At 47.4% G+C, this 27,951-nt stretch overlaps 1 protein-coding gene across 14 annotated transcripts in view; it reads left to right on the forward strand.

Moving 5' to 3' along the window:
- EWSR1 (EWS RNA binding protein 1) overlaps positions 1 to 21,900 on the forward strand; it is a 32,098-nt gene extending 10,198 nt beyond the window's left edge. For 4 of the 14 annotated variants that reach the window (XM_054543276.2, XM_054543279.2, XM_054543277.2 and 1 more), the window contains 12 exons: positions 4,015 to 4,182; positions 8,397 to 8,608; positions 10,094 to 10,274; positions 13,050 to 13,087; positions 13,625 to 13,657; positions 13,968 to 14,086; positions 17,717 to 17,846; positions 19,282 to 19,404; positions 20,173 to 20,335; positions 20,637 to 20,773; positions 21,042 to 21,294; positions 21,495 to 21,900. In XM_054543276.2, the coding sequence (XP_054399251.1) occupies positions 4,015 to 4,182; positions 8,397 to 8,608; positions 10,094 to 10,274; positions 13,050 to 13,087; positions 13,625 to 13,657; positions 13,968 to 14,086; positions 17,717 to 17,846; positions 19,282 to 19,404; positions 20,173 to 20,335; positions 20,637 to 20,773; positions 21,042 to 21,294; positions 21,495 to 21,534 (1,597 nt within the window). In that variant the 3' untranslated portion in view covers positions 21,535 to 21,900. Of the gene's footprint in view, positions 1 to 4,014; positions 4,183 to 8,396; positions 8,609 to 10,093; positions 10,275 to 11,901; positions 12,915 to 13,049; positions 13,088 to 13,624; positions 13,658 to 13,967; positions 14,087 to 17,716; positions 17,847 to 19,281; positions 19,405 to 20,172; positions 20,336 to 20,636; positions 20,774 to 21,041; positions 21,295 to 21,494 lie in introns of those variants that run through there. The other 10 variants (XM_054543283.2, XM_054543286.2, XM_054543284.2 and 7 more) reach the window with 4 other exon arrangements.
- Positions 21,901 to 27,951: the final 6,051 nt, after the last annotated feature.

Here is a 27,951-nt window from a genome sequence, read left to right on the forward strand (position 1 = left end):
ATTGGCTGGGCGTGGTGGCTCACACCTATAATCCCAGCTCTTTGGGAGGCCGAGGTGGGCAGATCATATAAGGGCAGGAGTTTGAAACCAGCCTGGCCAACATGGTGAAACCCCGTCTCTACTAAAAATACAAAAAAACCGGCAGGGCGCAGTGGCTCACACCTGTAATCCCAGCACTTTGGGAGGCTGAGGCAGGGGGATCACAAGGTCAGGAGATCGAGACCATCCTGGCTAACACGGTGAAGCCCCGTCTCTACTGAAAAATACAAAAAATTAGCTGAGCATGGTGGTGGGCGCCTGTCGTCCCAGCTGCTCGGGAGGCTGAGGCAGGAGAATGTCATGAACCCGGGAGGTGGAGCTTGCAGTGAGCTGAGATCGCTCCGCTGCATTCCAGCCTGGGTGACATAGCAAGACTCAGTCTCAAAAACAACAGAAAAATTAGCTGGGTGTGGTGGCGCATGCCTGTAATCCCAGCTACTGAGGAGGCTGAGGCAGGAGAATTACTTGAACCTGGGAGATAGAGGTTGCAGTGAGCCAAGATGGCGCCATTGTACTCTAGCCTGGGCGACAGAGTAAGACTTTGCCTCAGAAAAAAAAAAAAAAAAAAAAAGTGAACTGGTGCCATCCAAGGGCCAAAATGAGGAATGGCACTGAATAGGTTCTCTGGTTTCAGAATGACCTTTGGGGTAGGAGAAGTCCATTGTTTTTAAATGCAGAAGTAGAGAGAGAGAGTGTGTGTGTGTCTGTGTGTGTGTGTTTTCACTCAAAACAGCATAACTGATAGAATTGTACTTTTGATGCTTTTATCTTTGGTTTCATTGACCCTGTAAATGGGTAACCGCTTTCTCTTTGGCAAAAACGTGGTAGTTCACACAGGCAGGAGGGGAAGGGAGCATCATGTGAGTCAACAAATGGTCGTATGACCTAATTGTCTGGAAAGGACATATCCATATTCAAGAAATCAAACATTATTGTCTCGGCTTAAGCAGTTGACATGACTTTCTCTACATTATATAGAGGCTTAATCTAAATATTATAGGCAAATAAAAATTCTTAACTGGGTACCCTGCTATAGGATGAACAGAGCTCATACCCCATGACTGGTTAGCAGGTATACAGTATAATTATTACTTAACAAAAGATTTTAGATCTTTGCTTTAGACAGTCACTTAAGTGGCTTCCGTATACAGTCTTGAAAGGACATTGAATTCTGGTTTGAAAGAAGACATTTTAGGGAATAAACAAGAAATCAACTTCTAACCTAGATGTATCTGCTCTAGAGGTAAGAAATTAGCTCTGACAAACACTCGTGAAATTACTTTTAAAATGCACAGTGAGTAATCAGAGCCACTTGGTAATTTACCCTTGGTAGACCACCTTTGCAGTAGCTAAGTTAAACTTAGTGGCTTATTCCTGAAAGGGCCTCATTTCCGAGTGTCATCAAATGTGTGAAGTCCCATTTGATACTGTGATGCAACAGTATATGCAAGCCATATCTGGAGGGTTTTATATATGAATTGGGTTTTGATTAAGTCATCCTTTTTTTTTTTTTTCTTTTCACTTGTTACCACTTTAAAACAGCTGTCTGTCTCATAATCAGTGGCAACTGCTTTTTCGACTGGAAAAGGGTGTGGGACCTATTTCAGCTCAGGAAAAGTTAGTACTTTACACCCTCTCTGGTTTTTCTGGGTTGGTTGGTTGGTTGGTTTTTGAGATGGAGTGTTGCTCTGTTGTCCAGGCTGGAGTGCTGCTCTGTTGTCCAGGCTGTGGAGTGCAGTGGCGAGTGCACCCACCACCCAGGTTCAAGCAATTCTGCCTCAGCTTCCCGAATAGCGGGGACTATGGGCATGTACCACCATGCCCGGCGAATTTTTGTATTTTTAGTAGAGGCAAGGTTTCACTATGTTGGCCAGGCTGGTCTCGAACTCCTGACCTCAAGTGATCCGCCTACCTTGGCCTCCCAAAGTGCTGGGATTACAGGTGTGTGCCACCGTACCCGGCCTGCCTGTTGATTCTTTGGACTTTGCTTAAAATATTAATAGCTCTAACTCAGTCTGCTGTAGCCTTGATGTAAACTGTTAGGGTCAAGAGGTAATAGAAACCCCTGGAGTTTTCCTTGGAATTGAGATTAATTTGCATCATTTAACAGGGATACTTACTTCCAGGTTCATCCGAGCAGGGACTTGGGAGGGGTCTCTTTGCCTTACTCTGGTGTTTCCATTACGGAGACTTTGAGCCAAGTTAGATTAATTTATGGCAGCCCAGTTTAGGAAATGATTTTTTTCTGGTTGGTTGGGTAGTTTGGTTGTTTTTTTTAAGATGGAGTTTCGCTCTTGTTGTCCAGGCTAGAGTGCAATGGCACAATCTCGGCTCAGTGGAGCCTCCGCCTCCGGGGTTCAAGTGATTCTCCCGCCTCAGCCTCCTGAGTAGCTGGGATTACAGGTGCCCACCACCCTGCCCAGCTAATTTTGTGTCTGTGTGTGTTTTTTGTTTGTTTGTTTGTTGCTTTTTTTTTTTTTTTTTTGGACAGAGTCTCGCTCTGTCGCCCAGGCTGGAGTGCAGTGGCACCATCTCAGCTCACTGCAAGCTCCACCTCCCAGGTTCATGCCATTCTCCTACCTTAGCCTCCCAAGTAGCTGGGACTACAGGCACCCACCATGATGCCCGGCTAATTTTTTGTATTTTTAGTAGAGACAGGGTTTCACTGTGTTTACCAGGATGGTCTCGATCTCCTGACCTCGTGATCCTCCCATCTTGGCCTCCCAAAGTTCTGGGATTATAGGTGTGAACCACCACTACTGGCCAATTTTTTGTATTTCTAGTAGAGACGGGGTTTCTCCATGTTGGCCAGGCTGGTGTCGAACTCCTGACATCAGGCAATCCACCTGCCTTGGCCTCCCAAGGTGCTGGGATTATAGGCATGAGCCACCGTACTTGGCAGTTTGTTTTTTTGAGATGGAGTCTCTCTGTTGCCCAGGATGGAGTACATGATCAACAGCTCACTGCAGCCTTCACCTCCCATGCCCCGGCAGTCCTCCCACCTCAGCCTTCCAAGTAGCTGAGACCACAGGCATGTACCACCATACCTGGCTAATATTTTTCTATTTCTGTAGAGGTGGGGTCTCCCTATATTACCAGGCTGGTCTGAAACTCCTGGGCTCAAACCATCCTCCTGCCTCAGCCTCCCAAAGTGCTGGGATTTTTTTTGTTTGTTTGTTTTTGAGACGGAGTCTCGCTCTGTCGCCCAGGCTGGAGCGCAGTGGCGCAATCTCGGCTCACTGCAAGCTCCGCCTCCTGGGTTCACACCATTCTCCTGCCTCAGCCTCCCGAGTAGCTGGGACTACAGGCGCCTGCCACCACGCCTGGCTAATTTTTTTTTTTTTTTTTTTTTTTTAGTAGAGACAGGGTTTCACTGTCTTAGCCAGGATGGTCTCAATCTCCTGACCTGGTGATCCACCAGCCTTGGCCTCCCAAAGTGCTGGGATTATAGGTGTGAGCCATTCTCGCCTGGCCTTGGCCTGGTCTGTTTTTAATAAATGAGAAACAAACCCACAAATTCTCTAAATTTATGATGCCGTGGACTTACATAAATGTTACTCCAACCTAAAACTTACATTATTGTTAGTTTCTAGTCTTCAGCAGTCCCCTTTGAGAAAAAGCATTTATTCCCTAACAGATCACTTCTCCCGGATCACCTAAACTGGTAGCACACAATATCGCAACGCGCTTTTATAGCGTTTACTGTGATGAATGGAGCATATTAATGTCTCTTCTGTGGATATGATTGATTCTCCCCCTTCCTTAGTGTTGTCTTCAAGCAAATATAGTTGGACCAACACTGAGTTTGATGTAGTTTACTTTAGGATTGTATTTATTATTGTATTTATTTCCAGGCTTAATCATAACATTGCTTATTGCTCATAGCTTTGTAGCATTCTTACCCAGGAGTTTTGTGGTTGACCAGCCACACAAAAAAAGTCACTTTTTAATTTTATTTATTATTTCTCCTCTTAGACCGCAGGATGGAAACAAGCCCACTGAGACTAGTCAACCTCAATCTAGCACGGGGGGTTACAACCAGCCCAGCCTAGGATATGGACAGAGTAACTACAGTTATCCCCAGGTACCTGGAAGCTACCCCATGCAGCCAGTCACTGCACCTCCATCCTACCCTCCTACCAGGTCAGTCTACTTTTTGTGGCAAAACAAAAACAGTGACAAAACAATTTTTTTCAGGTTGTTGACCAGCTTACTTTGACCTCTTCAGGTAAGGTATGTTATCTGACTGTCGCAGTGATAAGTCATCTGACCATACTTGGTTACATTAAAGCCTCAGTTCTAGGGTCCCATAGTGTTGCCTGGCAGCTAATAACTATTCTTTTTTTTTTTTTCCCCCGAGACGGAGTCTCTCTCTGTTGCCCAGGCTGGAGTGCAGTGGCGCGATCTTGGCTCACTGCAAGCTCCGCCTCCTGGGTTCACGCCATTCTCCTGCTTCAGCCTCCCGAGTAGCTGGGACTACGGGCGTCCGCCACCACGCCCAGCTAATTTTTTGTATTTTTAGTAGAAACGGGGTTTCACTATGTTGGCCAGGATGGTCTCAATCTCCTGACCTCGTGATCCACCCATCTCAGCCTCCCACAGAAGTATATGAAAACATGTAAATAGAACTATAAGATCCATCTTCCCCAATGCAGTTAGGATAAGTAAAGCGCAGGGCATTATAATTCACCTTAATCATTTTACATTTTACCTAACACATAAAGGTTCATTCATGCACTAACCTTTTAATGTTTGGGCCAACTCTTTTTATTTTATTTTTATTATTATCGCCTGGCCAAGTTTTCTTTTTTGAGACAGGGTCTCACTCTGTTGCACAGGCTGGAGTGCAGTGGCACAATCTCTGCTCACTGCAACCTCTGCCTCCTAGGGATTCTCATGCCTCAGCCTCCCGAGTAGCTGGGACTGCAAGTGCACGCCACCACGCCTGACTAACTTTTCTTTTTGTTTTATTGTTGTTTTGAGATGGAGTTTCGCTCTTGTTGCCCAGGCTGGAGTGCAATGGCACAATCTCAGCTTACTGCATTTTCCACCTCCTGGGTTCAAGCGATTCCCTGCTTCAGCCTCCTGAGTAGCTGGGATTACAAGTGCTCACTACCACACCTGGCAATTTTTTTTTTTTTTTTTTTTTTTTTTTTGTATTTTTAGTAGAGACAGGGTTTCACCATGTGGGCCAAGCTGGTCTGGAACTCCTGACCTCAGGTGATCCACCCGCCTCCGCCTCCCAAAGTGCTGGGATGACAGGCGTGAGCCCCTGCGCCCAGCCAGTTAGTTTGTTTGTTTTGAGATGGAGTTTTGCTCTTGTTGCCCAGGCTGGAGTGCAATGGCGCGATCTTGGCTCACCGCAACCTCTGCCTCCTGGATTCAAGCGATTCTCCTGCCTCAGCCTCCCTAGTGGCTGGGATTAGATACAGGCGCCACGACACCTGGCTAATTTTGTATTTTTAGTAAAGACAGGGTTTCTCCATGTTGGTCAGGCTGGTCTTGAACTCCCATCCTCAGGTGATCTGCCCGCCTCAGCCTCCCAAAGTGCTGGGAATACAGGCATGAGCCACTGCGCCTGGCCCAGTTTTTGTATTTTTAGTAGGTACAGGGTTTCACAATGTTGGCCAGGCTGGTCTTGAACTCCTGGCCTCAAGTGATCCGCCCACCTTGGCCTCCCAAAGTGCTGGGATTATGGGATTACAGGTGTGAGCCACCATGCCCAGCCTGCAAGTTTTCTTAGCCCATGTTTAATTAGATGTGGGTTTTCAAATTGTTTGAATTGTGCTCTAAAAGTTTTGCTAGAAGTAGCGGTTCCCTTTTTTGCACTCATTTCATTGTTTTGCAGCAGATGTGAACAGGTTTAGGAACAAGTAGAATTGATTGGGTGTCTCTCCATACAGCCAGCTTGGAGCAAAAGTGGGCAGGGCTTACAACCCTTCTTCCACAGAGCAGGTTTGTACCTATTGCATTGAGAGCAGTTAATAGCAGTTAGTCTGGCAAGTTGGATAGGTACACAGTGAGAGATTATTGAATTCATACAGCAATGGTGAGGGATGTGGTATGTTAGAAGCTTTGTTTATTTATTTTTGGAGACTGGGTCTCACTCTGTTGTCCAGGCTGGGGTACAGTGACACAGTCATAGCCCCCTGTAGCCTCAAACTTTCTGGCCTAGTTTAATCGGAATTTAAAATATGTGTCCTTACTGTTTCTCATCATGATTTGTAAAGCTTAATACCAGATGGGTTTTTTTTGTTTTTGTGTGTGTTTTGTTTTTTGAGACCAAGTTTCACTCCTGTTACCCAGGCTGGAGTGCAATGGTGTGATCTTGGCTCACCACAACCCTCATCTCCCAGGTTAAAGTGATTCTCCTGTGTCAGCCTCCCAAGTAGCTGGCATTACAGGCATGCGCCACCACACCCAGCTAATTTTGTATTTTTAGTAGAGACGGTGTTTTTCCATGTTGGTCAGGCTAGTCTCGAACCCCTGACCTCAGGTGATCCGCCTGTCTTTGCCTCCCAAAGTGCTGGGATTACAGGTGTGAGCCACCACTTCTGGCCCTTTTTTTTTTTTTTTTTTTTTTTGAGACGGAGTTTTGCTCTGTTGCCCAGGTTGGAGTGCTGTGGTGCTGTCTTGGCTCACTGCAGCCTCTGCCTTCCAGGTTTAAAAAATTCTCTTGCCGCAGCCTCGTGAGTAGCTGGGACTATAGGCGTGTGCCACCATACCCAGCTAATTTTTGTATTTTTAGTAGATGGGGTTTCACCATGTTGGTCAGGCTGGTCTCGAACTCCTGACCCCAGGTGATCCACCTGCCTCAGCCTCCCAAAGTGCTGGGATTACAGGCATGAGCCTTCAAACCTGGCCAATACCAGTTCTTTTCAAGCTTCATTTCTGTGCAAGGATGTATCTATTAATTTCTCCCATGTAATTGACATAATTTTGTCTTTCATACAATACCTCCATTCTGAAGTTTTCTATATTAATACTCAGATTTCATAGATAATCGGGCATGTCTGAAAGATTGAAAGTAGCAAAGACAAATCTTTGAGGGAAAACTACTATTTTTGTGTTGCGTACCCTTATCCCTTCAGAAAATCGTTAACTCGAGATTATTGGCAGGCAGGCTTGGAACTGAATGCCTCACTTCACTTTCTCTATATTTTCTCCGTCCCCATTTCACTGGGTCAGCCTTCCCCAAGTGCATATTCTTGCCACAATACAGGAAGCACCTAAACTCCCATATTTGCCTGTCTTGAATATAGTTGAAAATGACGTTTTGTTTTGTTCTTTTGAGATGGAGTCTCGCTCTGTCGCCCAGGCTGGAGTGCAGTGGCACTATCTCGGCTCACTGCAAGCTCCGCCTCCCAGGTTCACGCCATTCTCCTGCCTCAGCCTCCCGAGTAGCTGGGACTACAGGCGCCCACCACCAGGCCCGGCTAATTTTTTGTATTTTTTAGTAGAGATGGGGGTTTCACCATGTTAGCCAGGATGGTCTTGATCTCTTGACCTCATGATCTGCCTGCCTCGGCCTCCCAAAGTGCTGGGATTACAAGCGTGAGCCACCGTGCCCGGCCTGTTTTTTTGGGTTTTTTTTTTTGGAGATGGAGTCTTCACTCTGTCCCTGAGTCGCCGAGGTTGGAGTGCAGTAGCGGATCTCAGCTCACTGTGAACTCCACCTCCCAGGTTCATGCTATTCCCCCAGCTTCAGCCTTCCAAAGTGCTGGGATTACAGGCGTGAGCCTCGGCTCCCAGCTGAAAATGACCATTGTTTTAAATGGGAGTGATGATTAAGAGAAAACTCTTTAAGGATTATACAGATGGTTGTTGTAATATTTCCCCCTCCCAGCTGGGCACCGTGGCTCATGCCTGTAATCCCAGCACTTTGGGAGGCCAAGGTGGGCGGATCATGAGGTCAGGAGATGGAGACCATCCTGGCTAACACTGTGAAACCCTGTCTCTACTAAAAACACAAAAAAATTAGCCAGGCGTGGTGGTGGGCACCTGTAGTCCCAGCTACTCAGGAGGCTGAGGCAGGAGAATGGCATGAACCTGGGAAGCAGAGCTTGCAGTGAGTGGAGATCGCGCCACTGCATTCCAGCCTGGACAACAGAGCAAGACTTTGTCTCAAAAAAAAAAAAAAAAAAAATTTTTTTTTTTTACCCTCCCATTTAATGTTTTATTCTGAACACAAAAGTATTTGCTGACTTGAAATTCAAATTGTTGATGTGTAGAAAGTAACTACTGTTTTATGGATGTCTGTGTCACATGGTGTGAATGTCTCTTTTATTCAGGGGATTTGAAATAACAAGCGTCTTCTTTCTAAAAAAGCTTTTTTTTTTTTCTTCTCTCTCTTTCAGCTATTCCTCCACACAGCCGACTAGTTATGATCAGAGCAGTTACTCTCAGCAGAACACCTATGGGCAACCGAGCAGCTATGGACAGCAGAGTAGCTATGGTCAACAAAGCAGCTATGGGCAGCAGCCTCCCACTAGTTACCCACCCCAAACTGGATCCTACAGCCAAGCTCCAAGTCAATATAGCCAACAGAGCAGCAGCTACGGGCAGCAGAGTGAGTTGCTAAGAGAGAAAACCAAATAAGAATGAATGTGTTTAGAGTTTTTTTGTGGGGTTGATGTTTTTTTTGTTGGTTTGTTTTTCTTTTGAGATGGAGTTTCACTCTTGGGGCTGAGGCTGGAGTACAGTGGTGTGATCTCAGCTCACTGCAGCCTCCGCCTCCTGGTTCAAGCAATTCTCCTGCCCCAGCCTTCCGAGTAGCTGAGATGATAGGCACCTGCCACTATACCCAGCTAATTTTTGTATTTTTTGTAGAGACGGGGTTTCACCGTGTTGGTCAGGCTGGTCCCGAACTCCTGACCTCAGGTGATCCTCCCGCCTCAGCCACCCAGAGTGTTGGGATTACAGTCATGAGCCGCTGCGCCCAGCCATGTTTGGAGTTTTTGAACAGGGGGAATACTCTTTGCCATTGTTTGCTTTTGGAATCCAGGACACATCTTCAGGGCATGGCATTCCAGCTAACATCTTGGATGCCCCAGTGAAGATTTCAGTGCTTTTTTTCCAATTTGTTTTTAGTATGCCTTGGCAAAAAAGAAAAGAAATACTAATTCATCAGAAAAAAATGTTTTAGACTGCTAGCCCTGCTGTCTTTGGGGAAGTTGTATGCAGTGAGTAAATCCAACATCATTTTTGGCCTCCCTATCAGTCATTAATGTAAAGTGGGGAGGCAGCTATTGCAGGCCACTATGATTTTGATAGTCAAGTAAAAGCTATGTTTTTTTGTTGCTGTTTGTTTATATCCATTAAGGGGAAAAATGGCCGGGCATGGTGGCTCACACCTGTAATCCCAGCACTTTGGAGGAGGCCAAGGCAGGAGGAATCACTTGAGACCAGGAGTTTGAGACCACCCTGGGCAACATAGTGAGACCCTGTCTTTTTAAAAATAAATAAAGATTCTTTAAGAAAATAGAAAAGGAAAGGGGGAAGAATAATCCTCCTCACAGAATATTTGCAGTTCTTCTGTGTGGAGAGAGGTAACCAAAACACATAATTATCTTCAGAATTTAGTTTGTACCAGGATCGTTGCTCTTTTTAAATTACATTCTGTCCACGGGGATTTCTCAATAACTGAAAGGAGTAGTGTTGATTTATGGAGCTCAGCCCCTAGCAGTGTGCTAAAGCCCTAAGAAACCTGGCTCTGTTTTCGTTTCTTGAGTTTAGCTCAAAAGAAGCTGCTTTTGGAGACATCTTAGGATATAGAACCCTATAAACTATATGTTAGCCAGAGGGCTTTTTTTCTTGTTGTTATTTAGAAACTGTTTATTCTAGGCTAACTATATAAGGTTATTTCAGCTGTGATGAACCAGCAGTTTTGTTGAACTTAAAAGAGCCTACCTATTAAGGGTGCTTTATCGTGATGTAAAGAAGATGGTGCCTTGGTTATGCCTTGGAATTGAGGATTTTGTGATTCCAGGAGAAAGTACATCAGGCAGTGGTGTAAATGCTGGTCCATGGCTTACAGATGTGACTCTTTCCTCAGGTTCATTCCGACAGGACCACCCCAGTAGCATGGGTGTTTATGGGCAGGAGTCTGGAGGATTTTCCGGACCAGGAGAGAACCGGAGCATGAGTGGCCCTGATAACCGGGGCAGGGGAAGAGGGGGATTTGATCGTGGAGGCATGAGCAGAGGTGGGCGGGGAGGAGGACGCGGTGGAATGGGGTAAGAGCAAACCTTTTCTCCTTTTACCTAATTTTGTTTCATCCATAGGATTTTCAATGGAAAGAAGGGACTGAAAGACATAAGAAATTAATTTCTGCATTTCCATGGACAATCTGTTGAGCTCAAGCCATCTTCTAAAACATGGAAATGTCATCTTTGTGGCATATATTAAGTGGCAGTTTATTTTCTTTCCCTGCCAGTATACTTCGTTGGGTCGGGGAGAACAAAGAATGGTTTTGAAACCAGAGCTTTCAGTTCCCTTCATGGTTTCCAGAGGTGAGAAGCCTCTGTGGGTAGTAGATTTGGGATGGAACACACACAACCCTTCTAATGACCCTAAGTTTTTAACTAACTGCCTTTGAATGGTTGTCTTGAAATACCTGGTGTATATACTGCAGAAAAGGAATGCAGCTGTTTTCCACAGTGTTTGTCCCCAACTTCTGTTTGTACTCAGAATCGTTGAACATATGAAGATTTTGGTCCCATAATCTTTAAACTATAGCCTGAGGTGCACCTGATTACATAGAGTTTGGATGGAGCACAGAAAAATCCAATAGCATTTTGCAGAGTAACGTATATAATTATAGGCTCACTTCCCACTGGAGATGTTGAAAGTCTAAATCGGTTTGACCATTTTGATTGATGGCACAATCTGGTTTAGAAAACTTTGTTTAGATCAATGACATAACCCTGCTGCCTCTGCCTGCCCTTCCCCTCCCTTCTCCCATCCCCTTTTCCCTATCTGGTGTCTGTACTTTGATGAAGGTGAGCTATAATATTGGTGGTTAACATAATCCAGAAGGCTTAGTTCTGTGTGTGTTCTGTCCCTATATAAACTGGTAAAAAAAAAAAAAAAAAAAAGTTATGCAGAATGTTAGATATTACATTTGATTCGGTGTGTCAGTATTCAAGGAAAAATTAAATAGCATTTTTTTAAAAATAGAATGAACTTCAGAATTAAAGTTGATCTTTAACTTCCACATTAGCAAATACTCTTCACTACTGAAAGTACTATTTTGCATATTCTGCATAACTTTAAGAAAGTCTTTAGTGAAATCTTTATTGGAAGAAAGTCATTTGACAAGAGGCAAAAATTTAATGATTTGGTATGAAGTAAAACCAATCTTCTGATTTGTAAAATACTCTATTATAAAGGTTTCACTTCTTTTTGGATGTTTTAAAATAGACATAGACACTTGAAAGTACTATCATCACGTCTCAAATCACCTAGAATTCCTATTATTTTTAAATTGCAAATACAATTTCAAGTTTATTTAAATACTCCAGAAGTTATAATCCTACTAATTGTGCTAGACTTTGCTAGTAGAGGGGGCCCCTCTTTCTGGATGAGAAGTCTCTCTTGCAGCCATAGAAGAGACCATGGCTTTCCCCATAGGTTTTTCAACAGACTGTGAAGCAGTCTGTCGGATCCTGTGGGGATAGACGGGCATTTCCCTCGTTCCCCCCCTTTTTATTGTGGTGTGGTGATGGTTTTCAGTGTCTTCTACAGGTAAGGCACTCATTGTTGTTAACATGCCCTTTTTCATTGCCTCAGTATTTTGATATTTTCATTGGCTGTTAAACGTGGAAACTTTTTAACATGCTTTGTCGCATTTATATGCTACAGGTTACAAAGTGAGAGCCTTGTATACACTTCAATACTTAAAAAGTACCCGTACTCAGTACTCAGCCGGCAGCATAATGAAAAGTGGGACTAGACACGGTGTCCATATGGAGAGGAAAAATATACATAGAATATTTTTAACAAAATGTATTCATTGTATAAATGGAATCCTTCTGTAACTTTGGTAACTGCATACTTGTTGTTTGGTAATGAACCAGAGGAGGTATAATACTCTAGAATTGTGTAACATTAAAGTGTAAACTTTTGTGTTTAAAGAGAGAGAACATTTTATGGTGTGTACTTTTAAAAAGGAAACAAAGCTGCATGCAACAGCTTGAAATTGTATATTCAGGTATTAAAGGTGCAATACTGGTTAGAAAAAACTCAGGGCCTCCCACTGGGGAGCTGCCTTTATTTAATTTTAAAGAAAACAAAATCTAACCCAAAAAGTCCAATTCATATTTCCCTCTCCCCTCTTTAAGTAATTTTACATGGCCATAGTCATTATTCTAACTGATATGTCTATAAAGTTGCACCCCCAGTCCGTTGAGCCTTGGTATTTGTTGTAAATTCTCCTTTCACAGCGATTGTTAAATCTATTCGTGCCCTGAGATGTATGGCTTTATGCTGAAGATTGGCTGGATGCGTCCTCTGATGTGTGTTGTAGGAATTTAATGTGGTTGTCTCCTGCTTTATTATACTGTGACTTGTTAGGAAACCCTGGGCCTCATTTGGCTCTCCCTTGGGAGAGGTTGAGGGTGCACCTTTATGAACATGGAAAGGTTTATCACAGCAGTTAACCCCCACTTGCTCCTCCCCTCTATACCAAGCTCTTCTGGTTTTTCACCTGATGGGGTGGGTGTTTGGGATCTATTTTTTCTTCCTAATTTGCCAAGTATTGCACTATTAATACCAGCCCCCGAAATGAAAGGAAGCAACCACACTGGTGTGTACAATCAGACAAGCAAGGTTGTATATTGAGGAAATTTGAGCAAGCTGCCCTGAAGAAAGGCATAGTGACAAGATGAGAGAGATGCATTGTTTGGAGATGTGTTTAGCCAGTGCCCTTCTTCCCCACGAGCCCCCCCAAGGCTCAGAGCGGTACTGGCTTTTAAAGGGAAAGGCCTTCATTTCTTCGTTTATCCCCCCAGCAGCGCTGGAGAGCGAGGTGGCTTCAATAAGCCTGGTGGTAAGTTTTTGAGTATTACCATAGATAGTGTTTAAAAAAAAAATGCAGTCAGTTTTTAGAAAACTATAATTTTTTTATTAGTTTCATAAGTGGTTTAAAAATGATCTATACAAAAGAGACTAATGGGTACTGCCGGCATTGTCTTAGGGGTAATAAGGTTAACCTATGGTTACAAAACAAAGGGTAACTTGAAGTATTGAGTAACTGCTTCTGTAATATGGGGGAGAATAAATTTTTAAATTTGGTTTATTTAGAGGAAAAATTTTGACTTAAATTTAACACTGATTTGGCACATAAGCATTGAGAGTGTATTTGGTTAATGGTTTAGAAGCAAACCAGCAAAGAAAAAAAGCAAACCCTAGCAAACCTTTCACAAATGTTAAAGAGGCACTGCTCCATTTTAGCAGTGCGGGTCATTTTGAGTTTAATGAATCCCCATCAAATGGTGGTATAGTAGATAGCTATGTGTGTTTGTAAGGTTTGTAGCTTGCAAGACGTGCACTAATAATATTTTGTATGATCTTTCCTGGTTGGCAGGACCCATGGATGAAGGACCAGATCTTGATCTAGGTAATTTTGAATTCTAGTTGTGCTTCATATTGTGCTTTATAAATTAATGGTACAGAGGTAGATGCATGCCTAGAGTTCAGCAGCCTTATAGACCGGTGTGATATTCTTGCTGTCAAGGACAGTTTGGGAAATCCTATGTGAGCATCTACTCATAATTGCCTTCAGTGAAGTAAACCAAAAGTTTGATAGCATTCTTCTTAGTATGCTTGGTAGTTTTCTTAGATTTATGATGAATACCCTTGGGCAGTAGGGATCAGGTAGTTAATATAGATGCATGATAATAATTCTCCTGTCTTGTTTTCTCTGAAAGGCCCACCTGTAGATCCAGATGAAGACTCTGACAACAGTGCAATTTATGTACAAGGATTAAATGACAGTGTGACTCTAGATGATCTGGCAGACTTCTTTAAGCAGTGTGGGGTTGTTAAGGTCAGTAAAAGCATAACCAGGTCATCTGGCAGAACTTTAAACCACAGAGCATTTTAAAGAGATTGAATTGATATTGAGAGCTGTTTTGTAAGGTTGCCTTTGCCTCACTTCTTTCTAGATATCTTATGGTTTGTTCCTTTTAAAAAAAAAATTAGCTGTTGTTTTTTTGTTTTTTTTTTTTGTTTTTTTTGAGACGGAGTTTCCCTCTTGGTGCCCAGGCTGGAGTGCAATGGCGTAAGTCTTGGCTCACTGCAACCTCCGTTCAAGTGAATCTCCTGCCTGAGCCTCCCAAGTAGCTGGGATTACAGGTGTGCGCTACCAGCTAATTGTGTCTTTTTAGTAAAGATGGGGTTTCACTGTGTTGGTCAGGCGGGTCTCAAACTCCTGACCTCAGGTGATCTGCCCACCTTGGCGCCTCCCAAAGTGCTGGGATTACAGGTGTGAGCCCCTACACCCGGCCTTCCCTCCTCCACCCCTAGGGACAGAGTGTTGCTCAACCTCAGCCTCCCAGGTTCAGTTATTCTCCCACCACAGCCTCTTGAGGTAGCTGGACTTACAGGCACATGCCACCACGCCCGACTAATTTTTATATTTTTAGTGGAGATGGATTTTCGCCTGTTGGCCGGGCTGGTCTCGAACTCCTGGCTGCCTCAAGTGATCCACCTACCTCAGCCTCCCAAATTGCTGGGATTACAAGCATGAGCCACTGCACCCAACCTCAAATTATTGTGTCTTTATGCTAATTCTTAATAGCTAGTAATGCAAATTTTTTCTTCAGGGATTTTGACTGTTTTTCAGTTCTTGCTTTTCTGTATTAGAGTTAGTTTATGAACCCCATAAACCTCAAAACCTTAAAACCCCAATTGAATATTTACTAATCTATGAAGTAATTTCAGGAGAATTTACATTTTTGTAATAGTGATCTTTTTTTTCCCATGAAGATTTTATTTGTCCATTTATTTGTATATTTATTTGCTTATTTATTTATTGAGACAGTCTCGCTGTGGCATCAGGCTGGAGTGCAGTGGCGCGATCTCGGCTCACTGCAACCTCTGGCTCCTGGGTTCAAGCGATTGTCCTGCCTCAGCCTCCTGAGTAGCTAGGATTATAGGTGCCTGCCATCACGCCCAGCTAATTTTTGTATTTTTAGTAGAGATGGGGTTTCACCATGTTGGTCAGGCTGGTCTTGAACTCCTGACCTCAGGTGATCTGCTGCCTCAAATCCCAAAGTTTTGTGATTGCAGACGTGAGCCACCGCGCCTGGCCTGTCTCTATTTATTATTTATTTTATTTTGAGACAGACTCTCACTCCTTCACCCAGCTGGATTGCAGTGGCGCAATCTCGGCTCACTGTAACCTCTGCCCCCCAGGTCTCCTTGCCTCAGCCTCCCGAGTAGCTGGAATTACAGGCGCCTACCAGCACCCCTGGCTAGTTTTTGTAAGTAGAGATGGGATTTCACCATGTTGGCCAGGCTGGTCTTGAACTTCTGACCTCACGTGATCCACCCACCTAGGCCTCCCAAAGTGCTGGGATTACAGGTGTGAGCCACCACACCCAGCCTATTTAGATCTTCAGTAAAGACTGTCGATTTCCTTAAAGGTCTTGCAAACTTTACTAGTTTTACTTCTAGGTTTCGTTTATTTTCAAGTTGCTGTGATTAATGGTCTTCATTAAATGACGCTTTTCTGGTTTATTACTGCTGTATAGAAATACAGTTGATTTGGCCGGGCGCGGTGGCTCACGCCTGTAATCCCAGCACTTTGGGAGGCTGAGGCGGGCAGATCACGAGGTCAGGAGATCGAGACCATCCTGGCTAACACGATGAAACCCCGTCTCTACTATAAATACAAAAAATTAGCCAGGCTTGGTGGCGGGCGCCTGTAGTCCCAGCTGCTGGGGAGGCTGAGGCGGGAGAATGGCATGAACCTGGGAGGTGGAGCTTGCAGTGAGCCGAGATGGCGCCACTGCACTCCAGCCTGGGCGACAGAGTGAGACTCTGTCTCAAAAAAAAAAAAAAAAAGAAATACAGTTGATTTTAGGCGGGCGTGGTGACTCATGCCTACAATCCCGGCACTTTGGGAGGCCTAGGCGGGTGGATCACGAGGTCAAGAGATCGAGACCATCCTGGCCAACATGGTGAAACCCCGTATCTACTAAAAATACAGAAATTAGCCGGGTGTGGTGACATGCGCCTGTAGTTGAGCTACTAAGGAGTCTGAGGCAGGAGAATCAGTTGATCCCAGGATGCAGCGGTTGCAGTGAGCTAAGATGGCGCCACTGCACTCCAGCCTGGCGACAGAGCAAGACTCCATCTCAAAAAAAAAAGGAAGTACAGTTGATTTGATTTTGGTAAATCTTATATAAGGCGATTTCTCCCTACTTGTAGGTGTGTGTGTGCACAGATATCACACACCTCAAAAGTAAAATGCTTTTAGTGTCTGCCGTCATATTCTACCCTGTGCAAGACTCCTTTGTGTTTTTGAGATGGAGTCTCACTCTGTCGCCCAGACTGGAGTGCAGTGGCACAATGTCAGCTCACTGCAACCTCCGCCTCCTGGGTTCAAGCCTCAAGCCCCTTGAGTAGCTGGGATTACAGGCTTGAGCATATTAAAAAGACTGCTTTTTAATATGTATATAATATGTAGTTTATTCAGGAATGTGGAGTTTATCCTGGTTAAGAAAGTAGTATTTACCATCAAAATTTTGGAAATAAAGATGTTAAAATAGATTTCCAAGCTGGGTACAGTGGCTCACATGTGTAATCCCAGCACTTTGGGAGGCCAAGGCAGGAGGATCCCAAGGATTGCTTGAGCCCGGGAGTTTGAGACCAGCCTGGACAACAGAGTGAGACTCTGTCTCACAAAAAAGAAAAAAATGCATTTCCACATTATTCATACCACAGTTTTGCCATATTTTCAGTTTTTAGGTATCATGTTCCTTTTTTTAAGTCAGGTATCAATATATATATATCCTATTGTAATCTTTTTTAAGCCTTATATAGATTGCTCTCGTGTTACTGGATATATGTAAACAATTACAGACTAAACTGATCATGTGCATATATAATGCAAAAAAGTACACATGAAGATATTCTTATACAAGGTGGCTCCTGAATTCAAGTCAACCACATCTGATATTCAGCTGAAAGACTAGTCATCTGTTCTAATTGGAGGAAGTAGTGGCTGTGTTAGACTAACCAAGAATCCCTGTAGTTCACTCACAGCCTGTACACTGTCCTTCACGGTTTAAGGATAATTTTCTTTATGCCAGTCATGTCTTATGTGGTGGTATCAAAGTCTGACTACCCCTACGAGGTGGCTGTGCTCAGTGGGTACCTGTCTGGGCATAGAAAATGCCAGGGCAGGCGAACCAGCATCAGAAGATGGCTAAGGCAGGAGTGGGGCCTATCCTGTTCACTTCCACGCTTTGGTCTGCTTTGGTTTTTATGATAAAGCAGGGATAGAGGAGAAAATAACTTAGAATTCTGAAAAACTTAAAAGCGGAGAAACGGTGACATTTAGTGACTTACTACATGTGAAAAATTGGTACTTTTCCTGGATTTTGCCTGGACTTTTTTCTCCCAAATTAGTATATTCTAGTCATGCCTAACTATGCTATTCTTTGTCTAGATGAACAAGAGAACTGGGCAACCCATGATCCACATCTACCTGGACAAGGAAACAGGAAAGCCCAAAGGCGATGCCACAGTGTCCTATGAAGACCCACCTACTGCCAAGGCTGCTGTGGAATGGTTTGATGGTGAGATGTACTCACTGGCATTCTTAATCTCCCTGGCTATAGAGTATGGCATGAGGGAGAAACTTGTGAACCATAGGAGCAAGAAGACCTTCCATCTCTTCCTGGGGGAGGTAGATTGCCCGTCTCCCTTCAGTAGTATTAGGACCCAGCCATTGACCCTGGATTTGGAGATCCCTTTATTTTCAGGCATTAGTATTACAAATCAACCTTGCTTAAAGTGGCAAACACTTCTCTAAGCACAGATTATCAGAAGGTACAGAAAACCCTTCAAAAGAACATCTTAGCCCGTGTACATTTGCATATAGATAAATATATATATATTTAAATAAGGCCTTGACATTAATGCTGGGATTTCACTTCAGACAAAACCAACTTGAAAGCATTGAATGACTTGGCCACGTCCAGTGGCTTGCACCTGTAATCCCAGCACTTTGGAAGGCCAACATAGGTGCATCGCTTGAATCCAGGGGCTTGAGACCAACCTGGGGAATATGGCAAAATCCTGTCTCTACAAAAAAATACAAAAATTAGCCAGGTGTTGTGGCACACTCCTATACCTATAGTCCCAGCCACTCAGGAGGCTGAGGTGGGAGGATCACTTGAGCCCGGGGAGTTTGAAGCTCCAGTGAGCTGAGATTGCACCACTGCACTCCAACCTGGGCAACAGAGCAAGACTCTGTCTCAAAGAAAGTGTCAAATAATAAGTCCTGGTTCTCTTTTCTTGGCCATGCAGTCAGCTTCCCACCAGCTTATTTTCCTCCTTATGGTAGACAGTGTTTTTTGCTTGTGGTGTTTTTTTTGAGTCGGCCTCACTTTGGCCCAAGCAATCTCAGCTTACTGCAACCTCCACCTCCCAGGTTCAAGCCAATCTTGTGCGTCAGCCACTCGAGTAGCTGCTGGACTACAGGCGCATGTCACCACGCCATCCTAACTTTTGTATTTTTTAGTAGAGATGGGGTTTCACCATGTTGGTCAGGCTGTAGGGAGGTTTTTAAGTATATTTAAGTATGGCCTTTTTCTGGCCAGGCACAATGGCTTTTGCCTATAATCCTGCCACTTTAGGAGGCCAAGGCAGGAGGATTGCTTGAACCAAGGAGTTCACGAGCAGCCTGGACCACCTAGCGAGACACTGCCTCTACAAACAATTTTGTAAAATTAGTCGGGCATGGTGATGCGTGCCTGTAGTTCCAGCTACTTGGGAGGATTGCTTGAGCAAGTGATATTGAAGCTGCAGTGAGCTGTGCCACTGCACTCCAGCCCGGGCAACAGTGAGACCCCCATCTCAAAAAAAGCCTTTTTCTGGCCTTGTCAGTAAAGATCTTAGAGAAGATTACAGGCAGACCTGATGCATCTGGGAGTGGTCATTTGATGATGTTGTGGAGTTGGTGAACAGGGAGTATAGGGGAGTAATTGATGTTCTGTTGTCTTGTTCCAGGGAAAGATTTTCAAGGGAGCAAACTTAAAGTCTCCCTTGCTCGGAAGAAGCCTCCAATGAACAGTATGCGGGGTGGTATGCCACCCCGTGAGGGCAGAGGGATGCCACCACCACTCCGCGGAGGTACTTTTTCTGAGCTCCTATGTTGCATTAAAAGGTTTTCAATACACTTCATACCCTTGAGAAACTTGATTATTAGAGTGAAGAAATATAAAATTGTGTGTAGAGTCAGTACTAGACTATTGAGAGCTAACAATGAATGTTTGTTGGGAGTAAAAGGAAGAGAAGAACATGGGAGGCTGGAAGCTACTCTGCCTGTCAACTCCAGACTGCCATTTATTCGGCTTTGGTTGTGTCTGTATAGACATGCCTACTCCTTACAGAATTGTGGGAGTTTGGCCAGGTGCGGTGGCTCACGCCTGTAATCCCAGCACTTTGGGAGGCTGGGGCAGGCGGATCACCTGAGGTCAGGAGTTCAAGACCAGCCTGGCCAACATGGTGAAACTCCTCCTCTACTAAAAATACAAAAATTAGCCAGGCATGGTGGCGCATGCCTGTAATCCCAGCTACTCGGGAGGCTGAGGCAGGAGAATTGTTTGAATCTTGGGGGTGGAGGTTGCAGTGAGCAAAGATTGTGTGCCACTGCACTCCAGCCTGGGCAACAGTGTGAGACTCCGTCTCAAAAAAAAAAAAAAAAAAATTGTGGGAGCTCTGTTTCTGTAGAGCACGTGGAACACGCTCCTCACAGGGAAGGGGGCTGATGCCTGAGCCACACGGAAACATGGTGATGGGGAAATGACAACAGTGGTATCTATGGGTTTACTTAGTGATTTTTATTTCCCATAGCAAATCTGGTGCTACAGAGAAATGATTTGCTGTTTCTTGTTCTAGGTCCAGGAGGCCCAGGAGGTCCTGGGGGACCCATGGGTCGCATGGGAGGCCGTGGAGGAGATAGAGGAGGCTTCCCTCCAAGAGGACCCCGGGGTTCCCGAGGGAACCCCTCTGGAGGAGGAAACGTCCAGCACCGAGCTGGAGACTGGCAGTGTCCCAATCCGTATGTACTTGTCTTGGCAAATTGATACCCTACGAGTGAAGCCACCCTTCCCTCACCCCATCCCTACTCTAGAGTGGATTGCTCTGTCTAGAGGAACAGAATGATGACCCTGATGGCTGGTTAGGGACACTAGTCAGCCATTCACTGGATGCTTCAGAGCCTTCTGAAGATTGATTTGACCTGTCCTGTGGGTGCAATGCTGCCTGAGGCTGTGCCCTAAAGCCTGGGTGTACATAGATCCTCTTGATAGTGAGTGTGTGTACCTGTTCACACACCACCTTTCCTTGTTTATCTTCCTTAGTTCAATTGGTGATTTCTGCTGTGATGTAATTGTATGCAGGGGTTGTGGAAACCAGAACTTCGCCTGGAGAACAGAGTGCAACCAGTGTAAGGCCCCAAAGCCTGAAGGCTTCCTCCCGCCACCCTTCCCGCCCCCGGGTAGGTGCAGGTTTCATGAGTGTCCCCTCAGCTTCCTGGTGCCAAACCTCTTTTCTTATTTGTGGGCTTCGTAAACTGCAGTTGCCCTCTGCTTAAGAACTTTGAGTTGTCATGTCGTTATTTCTAAATTGTCAGCCCGATGCTGAGATTGAGTGAAGTGTCTCGTTTGTTTCTGCTGTGAGAGAAGGAAGCAGAGCAGCTTCCACAGTGTCCACAGGGCCTCTGCAGCCACCCACTGACTGCTTTCGCCCTGCTCTTCTCACCTTAGGTGGTGATCGTGGCAGAGGTGGCCCTGGTGGCATGCGGGGAGGAAGAGGTGGCCTCATGGATCGTGGTGGTCCCGGTGGAATGTTCAGAGGTGGCCGTGGTGGAGACAGAGGTGGCTTCCGTGGTGGCCGGGGCATGGACCGAGGTGGCTTTGGTGGAGGAAGACGAGGTGGCCCCGGAGGGCCCCCTGGACCTTTGATGGAACAGATGGGAGGAAGAAGAGGAGGACGTGGAGGACCTGGAAAAATGGATAAGTAAGTGCTGGTGAAAAGAGCTGTGGGCCGCCAGGCACAGTAAGAGGACAGCCCCTCCCAGCTTGGTTGGAGCAAGTCCTTATGGCGCTAGGAAGCTTGTGCCTAGTGCTTGGGAGGAGCCAGGAAGGGGCACCTGGGGGCTCTGGAAGGGCTTCCTCACCCCTTCCCATTCTAACCAAAGGGCCCTCTTTACCTTGCAGAGGCGAGCACCGTCAGGAGCGCAGAGATCGGCCCTACTAGATGCAGAGACCCCGCAGAGCTGCATTGACTACCAGATTTATTTTTTAAACCAGAAAATGTTTTAAATTTATAATTCCATATTTATAATGTTGGCCACAACATTATGATTATTCCTTGTCTGTACTTTAGTATTTTTCACCATTTGTGAAGAAACATTAAAACAAGTTAAATGGTAGTGTGCGGAGTTTTTTTTTCCTTCTTTTAAAAATGGTTGTTTAACTAAGACTTTAACAATGGGAACCCCTTGTGAGCATGCTCAGTATCATTGTGGAGAACCAAGAGGGCCTCTTAACTGTAACAATGTTCATGGTTGTGATGTTTTTTTTTTTTTTTTTAAATAAAATTCCAAATGTTTATAAACAGTCATCCTTCTTGGCCTCTGTTCCACAGTCACTGCGTGTCTGCTGGGAGCATGCTCCCACCCCACCCAGGAGAGGGGTGCCTTCCAGGTAAACGGTTTGTTCAGGGGTTGTGTGAGGGGAAATAATGAAACAGACTCTGGCCCTGATGCAGCCTCTGAGACCCACTAGTGTCCAAAGGTTCAAGGGGAGATGCAGGTAAGGGAGGCAGAGGAAGAACTGGAAATAACTTTGCTTTCCATGGGATCACGGATCAAGCACTAGGAGCATCTAAGGGGCTGCTCCCTCAGGTGAGGGACAATCCCTCTCAGGTAGACTGGGTCGGGCCCTCTCATCCCCAGCACTTCTGGGCATGCATTGTGTGCACCTCTGCTGTTTCTTTCCCTGGTCATTTCCTGTTCTAATATGTGTTTGACTTCCTGCATTTGGAAAACCCTCCCTTAACCAGCCATCATCCCCCTCCCTCCATCAAACCATCTTCCTGGCCCTTTCTACAGGAAGCGCATGGAAAGAGCTGTGCCCACCCCTCCCTCTCTGGAACCCACTTCATTCTTTGCACTAAAACAGCTCTCAGTCACCAACCACCTCTAATGTTGCCAAATCAATGGTCTTTCTTTCTGTTCTCCCATCTCCTTCGTTGCTTCCTTTTTCTTCTAAATGCAGGAAGGCCCCAAGGCTAGCACTGTGCTCGCCTGAGCCCTCCCACTGCCTGGCTGCCCTTTCCATACTGTGGCTTTAGCCCTTTCTCCCTAGGGCCAACTCGGCTTGGGTGCATGATGGGTGTAGAGCAGGGCTTGCTCTTGTCCCGTCCTGCCTACACCCCAGTTCAGCAAACGCATACTTGCCCCAAACCTTGGAGTCATCCATGACCCATTCTCAAACCCCAGCTCCCAATCTAGCTCTCTTCCAAATCCAGGACAGTGCAAATCCACCCACAGCCCCCACCTCCATGACGCCACCTCACTGGTTTCCCTGCTTCTCCCCTCGGTATCTCCAGCCCTTCCGCAGAAGCCAGACCAAGGTTTATGGGGTTTTTTGTTGTTCGAGATGGTCTTGCTCTCACCAAGGCTGGAGTGCAGTGGTGCAATCACAGCTTCACCTCCTGAGCTCACTGAGTAGCTGGGACTACAGGTGTAGCACCCGGCTAATTTTTTGATGTTTTTGTAGAGACCAGGTCTCACTGTTGCCCAGGCTGGTCTCAACCTGGGCTCAAGTGGTCATCCCACCTTGACCTCCCGAAGTGCTAGGATTACAGGCATAAGCCACCGCACTCGGCCCAAACCAGCTTGACATGGGAGGCCATCTCCAGTCTCAAAACCATTTGGTGGCTCCAAGCATGCTTGTCATGCCCCAAAAGACCTCTGGGACCCCAGCTGCCCTGCTCTGCCTTGCACGCCAGTCCAGCACTGTTCCTCAAGGGGCCGAGGACGCTCTCACCGCAGCCTTGGTGTGTCAGAGCCAGGATGCACACATACCTACGAGGCCCAAACTCGACTAGGGCATCACTGGGCCCCTGTGTCGTGCCAGGCACTGCACTAAGTACCTCCATGCGCTTAATTCCTAATAACCTTCAAGGCAGGTAACATAGGACAGCCACACGCCAGCTGAGATGGGAGTAGAGAGGTCAAGGGAGGACTTGCCATTGAGAGGCCAAATTGAGCTAAGGGTGGTCGCACGCTCACCCTCCCACCAACCCGCTGTATACAGGCACCTGCTTCTGAAAAGGATGGGTGCTCTGACATGACCCGCATGCTGCCAGCACTAAGGGAAGACAAGCAGCCTGCTCTGGAAGCTGCTACTGCACAAGCATCCGTCGGACTCTGGCATTGCATAGGTTCCCCAGGAGTAGCCTTACGTCCCTGCCCGAGAGGGGTTTGTCACTGGCACTAAATAGCCCTGGTAGAGATGTTTACAGCAGGCAGGTCTGTTTTTCTCAGCCCAAAGAAACTTCTGGATGCTCTGGGCACAGATGCCCTCAGGCAGCATGGATTCCGAGCCTGTCTCAAAGGGCTGCACGAAGCTGGCTGGTGCCAGGGCGTGAAGGAGGTCGGCAGGGCGGAGAGCAGAGCAGGTGGAGAAAAAGCCTGGCCTCTACCCACACCCTGCTCAAACTCCCCAAAAGCACCTAGACTAAAAGTTGCCAATACAAACTTGAGGTCCCACGAGGCCACATGGCACAGGCCTGGGCAAAGGTGGCGGGGTCCATGGGGAGATCAATCTATGCCCACAGGGAGTGGCTCCCCTGCTCGACGGGGAAGAGCGCAGGGCTGTAGCAGCAGCAGCAGCTGTGGGGCTGAGGACAGTGCAGTCTGTGACGGACAACAGCTGGCCCTCGTGCTGCCCCCTCCTACCCCACTCCTGACAGATCTGCTGGGCGCAGGGCCAGCAGTGAGGACAGTGTGATGCAGGCAGGTTGGAAAGAGCCCACTTGGGTTTTCCAGTTTTGCGTCTCTTGTTGAGGGCACTGGAGGCAGCTCAGGGTCACCTGTCCCACAGCCAGAGCAGGAGCTGACCAGCAGGTGTCCTTGGAGCTGAGCCCACACCTGGACACAGCAGCCGGAAGCCTCCTGCGAGTCCCTCACTTAGCCTGGGCTGTGCTCAGAGCCTCAGTCCAGACTGGAGAATTTGGAGTTCTAATCCAACCAGTGCCAGAGGTTCCTGGAGCTGCCTGGTAGCAGGGCTGTAGGCCACAATGAGAGTTTCGCCACAGCCATCATCTGACCTCTAGCTGCAACCAAGGCCAAGCAGGCTGCTGGCTGGCACCCAGCAGTGGGTGCAAGAAACTGGCTATGTGCCCTCTGGCCAAAGGCCAGAAGGAGCCCACATGGGAGCCACAGCATTCTGTGCATAGAGGTAGGTGGCCTCAAGGGTCCGTGCAGATGGGCTCAGGGTCTCTATAGCCCAAACCTCCTGTCCCTCCAGCAGTTTCTGTGGTTTCTCTTGGTCCTGCAAGGAACAAGGGAGACCATGTAGAGGCTGAGGCTTTCCCAGAGGTGGCCCCACAGGCCCTGGGCCACCACACGACAGAGGGCGACAGAGGGAGTCAAAGCTAGGGTCTACCATGCCCTGGGCCAGGGGGTCTGACCCCCCAGTGAGGTCTGCACCATAGCAGCTACATGTCCTAGAATCACGTGGGAGGCTGTGGTCTAGAACAGGCCTCTTATCACCGGCCACAGCTCATGGGAGAGGAGGAGGAAGGAATCTCTTTGTGTGTGTGTGTGTGTGTGTGTGTGTGTGTGACGGAGTCTCGCTCTGTCGCCCAGACTGGAGTGCAGTGGCGCAATCTCCACTCACTGCAAGCTCCGCCTCCCGGGCTCACACCATTCTCCTGCCTCAGCCTCCAGAGTAGCTGGGACTACAGGCTCCCGCCACCACGCCCGGAGAATTTTTTGTATTTTTAATGGAGACGGGGTTTCACCGTGTTAACCAGGATGGTCTCGATCTCCTGACCTCATGATCCACCCGCCTCGGCCTCCCAAAGTGCCGGGATTACAGTCGTGAGCTACCGCGCCCAGCAGAAGGAATCTCTTTATAATCCCTCCTCCCCAGAGAAGTGGATATGCTGAGCCAGGCCACACTGAGCTGGGTAGTGGCATTATTTTTCACAACGCCATGATGTAACTACTACTACTGTTCCATTCTGCAGATGGTGCCACTGAGGCTCAGGGAGCTTCACCATCCCACCCAATGACCAATGACAGAGCCTGGGTTCAGTCCAACTTCACCCATGTCCAAAACCCCAAAATGCAGCAAGGTAGATATAAGCAGGAGTCAAATTCCTGCACAGCTGCTGGCTACACACATCCCATGCCTTCTCTGGGCCTCAGTTTCCCCAAATTGTAAAATGAGAACACCTAAGAGTATCATAGCTCATCGGGGTATTTTGAAGATGAAACTGTTAAATGTCCACACCCTGATTCACCCCCACCCCAAACCTGCAACCCTCCTCCACCTCCAGCAGCCCTCCCCTCCCCAGGTGTTAGCACCTCCGCCCTCCCAGTGCTCAGCCCTGGGAGTTGTCCTGGATTCCGTCCTCACACTCAACCAATCCACCAGCACATCAGCTCTCCCCTCACAATATGGCCAGAATCCAGCGCCCTCTCACCACCTGGTTTCCTCTGAGGTTCCAGCTCCTGCCCTGGCCCACCACAGCAGCCCCAGGGAATGTTTTTTTTTTTGAGACGGAGTCTCGCTCTGTCGCCCAGGCTGGAGTGCAGTGGCACGATCTGGGCTCACTGCAAGCTCCACCTCCCAGGTTCACGCCATTCTCCTGCCTCAGCCTGCCAAGTAGCTGGGACTACAGGTGCCCGCCACCACGCCTGGCTGATTTTTTTGTATTTTTTTAGTACAGACAGGGTTTCACTGTGTTAGCGAGGATGGTCTCGATTTCCTGATCTCGAGATCCGCGCGCCTCGGCCTCTCAAAGTGCTGGGATTACAGGCATGAGCCACCCCGCCCGGCCAGGAATGTTAAGATCTAAGCCAACCACCCCTGCTCTAAATCATTCCATGGCTCCCATGTCCCTCAAAAGAGACACAGCCCCCAAGGCCCTGCTTAACCGGCCCTGGGGTCTCTCTAACCTCTCTACCTCCTCCCTCACCCACCTCCCCGCACTCCAGCCTCAGCTACCTCCCCAGTCTTCTTGAGCACGCCTGACACATGCCCACCTTGGGGCCTTTGCACTGGCCGTTCCCTCTCCCTCTCCAGATATCCCCGACCTTCTTCCCTCACCTCCTTTCCTGATGAGGGATTTTAAGTTGCAGCCCCCCTCACACCCACACCCTCACCCAGCTCCATCCCTGTCTTCTCTGCACCTCATCCCTGTCTCTGCCCTGGGGCTGCCTCTCTGCCAGACTTGGACAACAGGCCCTGAGAGCTGGCTCTGCTTGGTTCCCTGCTGTTTTGCTGTTGATTTCCAGTGCCCAAAGAGACCCAGCACACAGTAGGTGCCACGCAGATGTCAGCCTTGAGGGTTGCTAGTTACTGCCTTCCTCACTGGAGGAAGTGCCATGCTGGGCGCTGAGGTGAGAAAACCCCTTTGAAAAGGTCACACAGGCCAGGCAAGTGGCTCACGCCTGTAATCCCAGCCCTTTGGGAGGCCGAGGCGGGCCGATCACCTGAGGTCAGGAGTTCGAGACCAACCTGGCCAACATGGTGAAACCTCGTCTCTACTAGAAATACAAAAAGCCGGGCGTGGTGGCAGGTATCAGTAATCCCAGCTACTCGGGAGGCTGAGGCAGGAGACTCGCTTGAACCCGGGAGGTAGAGGTTGCAATGAGCCCAGATCCAGCCACTGTACTCCAGCCTGAGCAACAGAGCGAGACTCCATCTCAAAAAAAAAGAAAAAAGAAAAGGTCGCAAGGACTCTGGAATGATGCCTGTGAATGCCTGGCACCAAGAGTCCTGGCTCACAATAGGTGCTCAACCAATGCTGCTGATCCGTGGATGAGGGCGTCCCCATAATCGTCATGTTCAAATCCTGGCTCCACCAGCTGCTCTCCTGACTGCGCTCCAGTTGGGCATGAGTGTCCCTCACAGAGGTGACACACCAGTCCATTCAGGTCAAGGGCGCAGAGCAGTCCTGGCAGCACACAGTAGGAGATTTATTGGAGCTCTGAGCCTGGCTGTGGTTGGTGGCTTCCCTGCAGGCCTGCCCCACCCGTGTAGCATGGCTGCCGCCCAGACCCGCCCGACGTCCCGCCCAGTCCAGCCGGCAGCAGCAGGGGGCAGGATTTCCCGCTGATCCCGGCGGTCCGTCCTCTGCAGTTTAAAAAGAGCCCAGCAGGGCTTAACCCTCCCGCGTCCGGCCGGCCTCCGATGCCCCCTGTCCCCCGTTCTGTGCGGAACTCCGGCCTTGGCCATCTGCCTACTTCTCTGAGCCTCAGTATCCTCATCTGTGAAACCGATCTTTTGACCCTAATCTCAGGGTCAAAAATGAGCATTCAGTGAGCACAAGGAGCCCTCAGTCGCCAGGGCCATCCTCCCCCTCCCCGCGGCGGTGCGGGTTATCTGGCCAGGGGAGGTCCACCGGGGAGGAGGTGACTTTGCAGCCTCCAGC

This window comes from Pongo abelii, chromosome 23 (assembly GCF_028885655.2).
Source record: "Pongo abelii isolate AG06213 chromosome 23, NHGRI_mPonAbe1-v2.0_pri, whole genome shotgun sequence".
NCBI lineage: Eukaryota > Metazoa > Chordata > Mammalia > Primates > Hominidae > Pongo > Pongo abelii.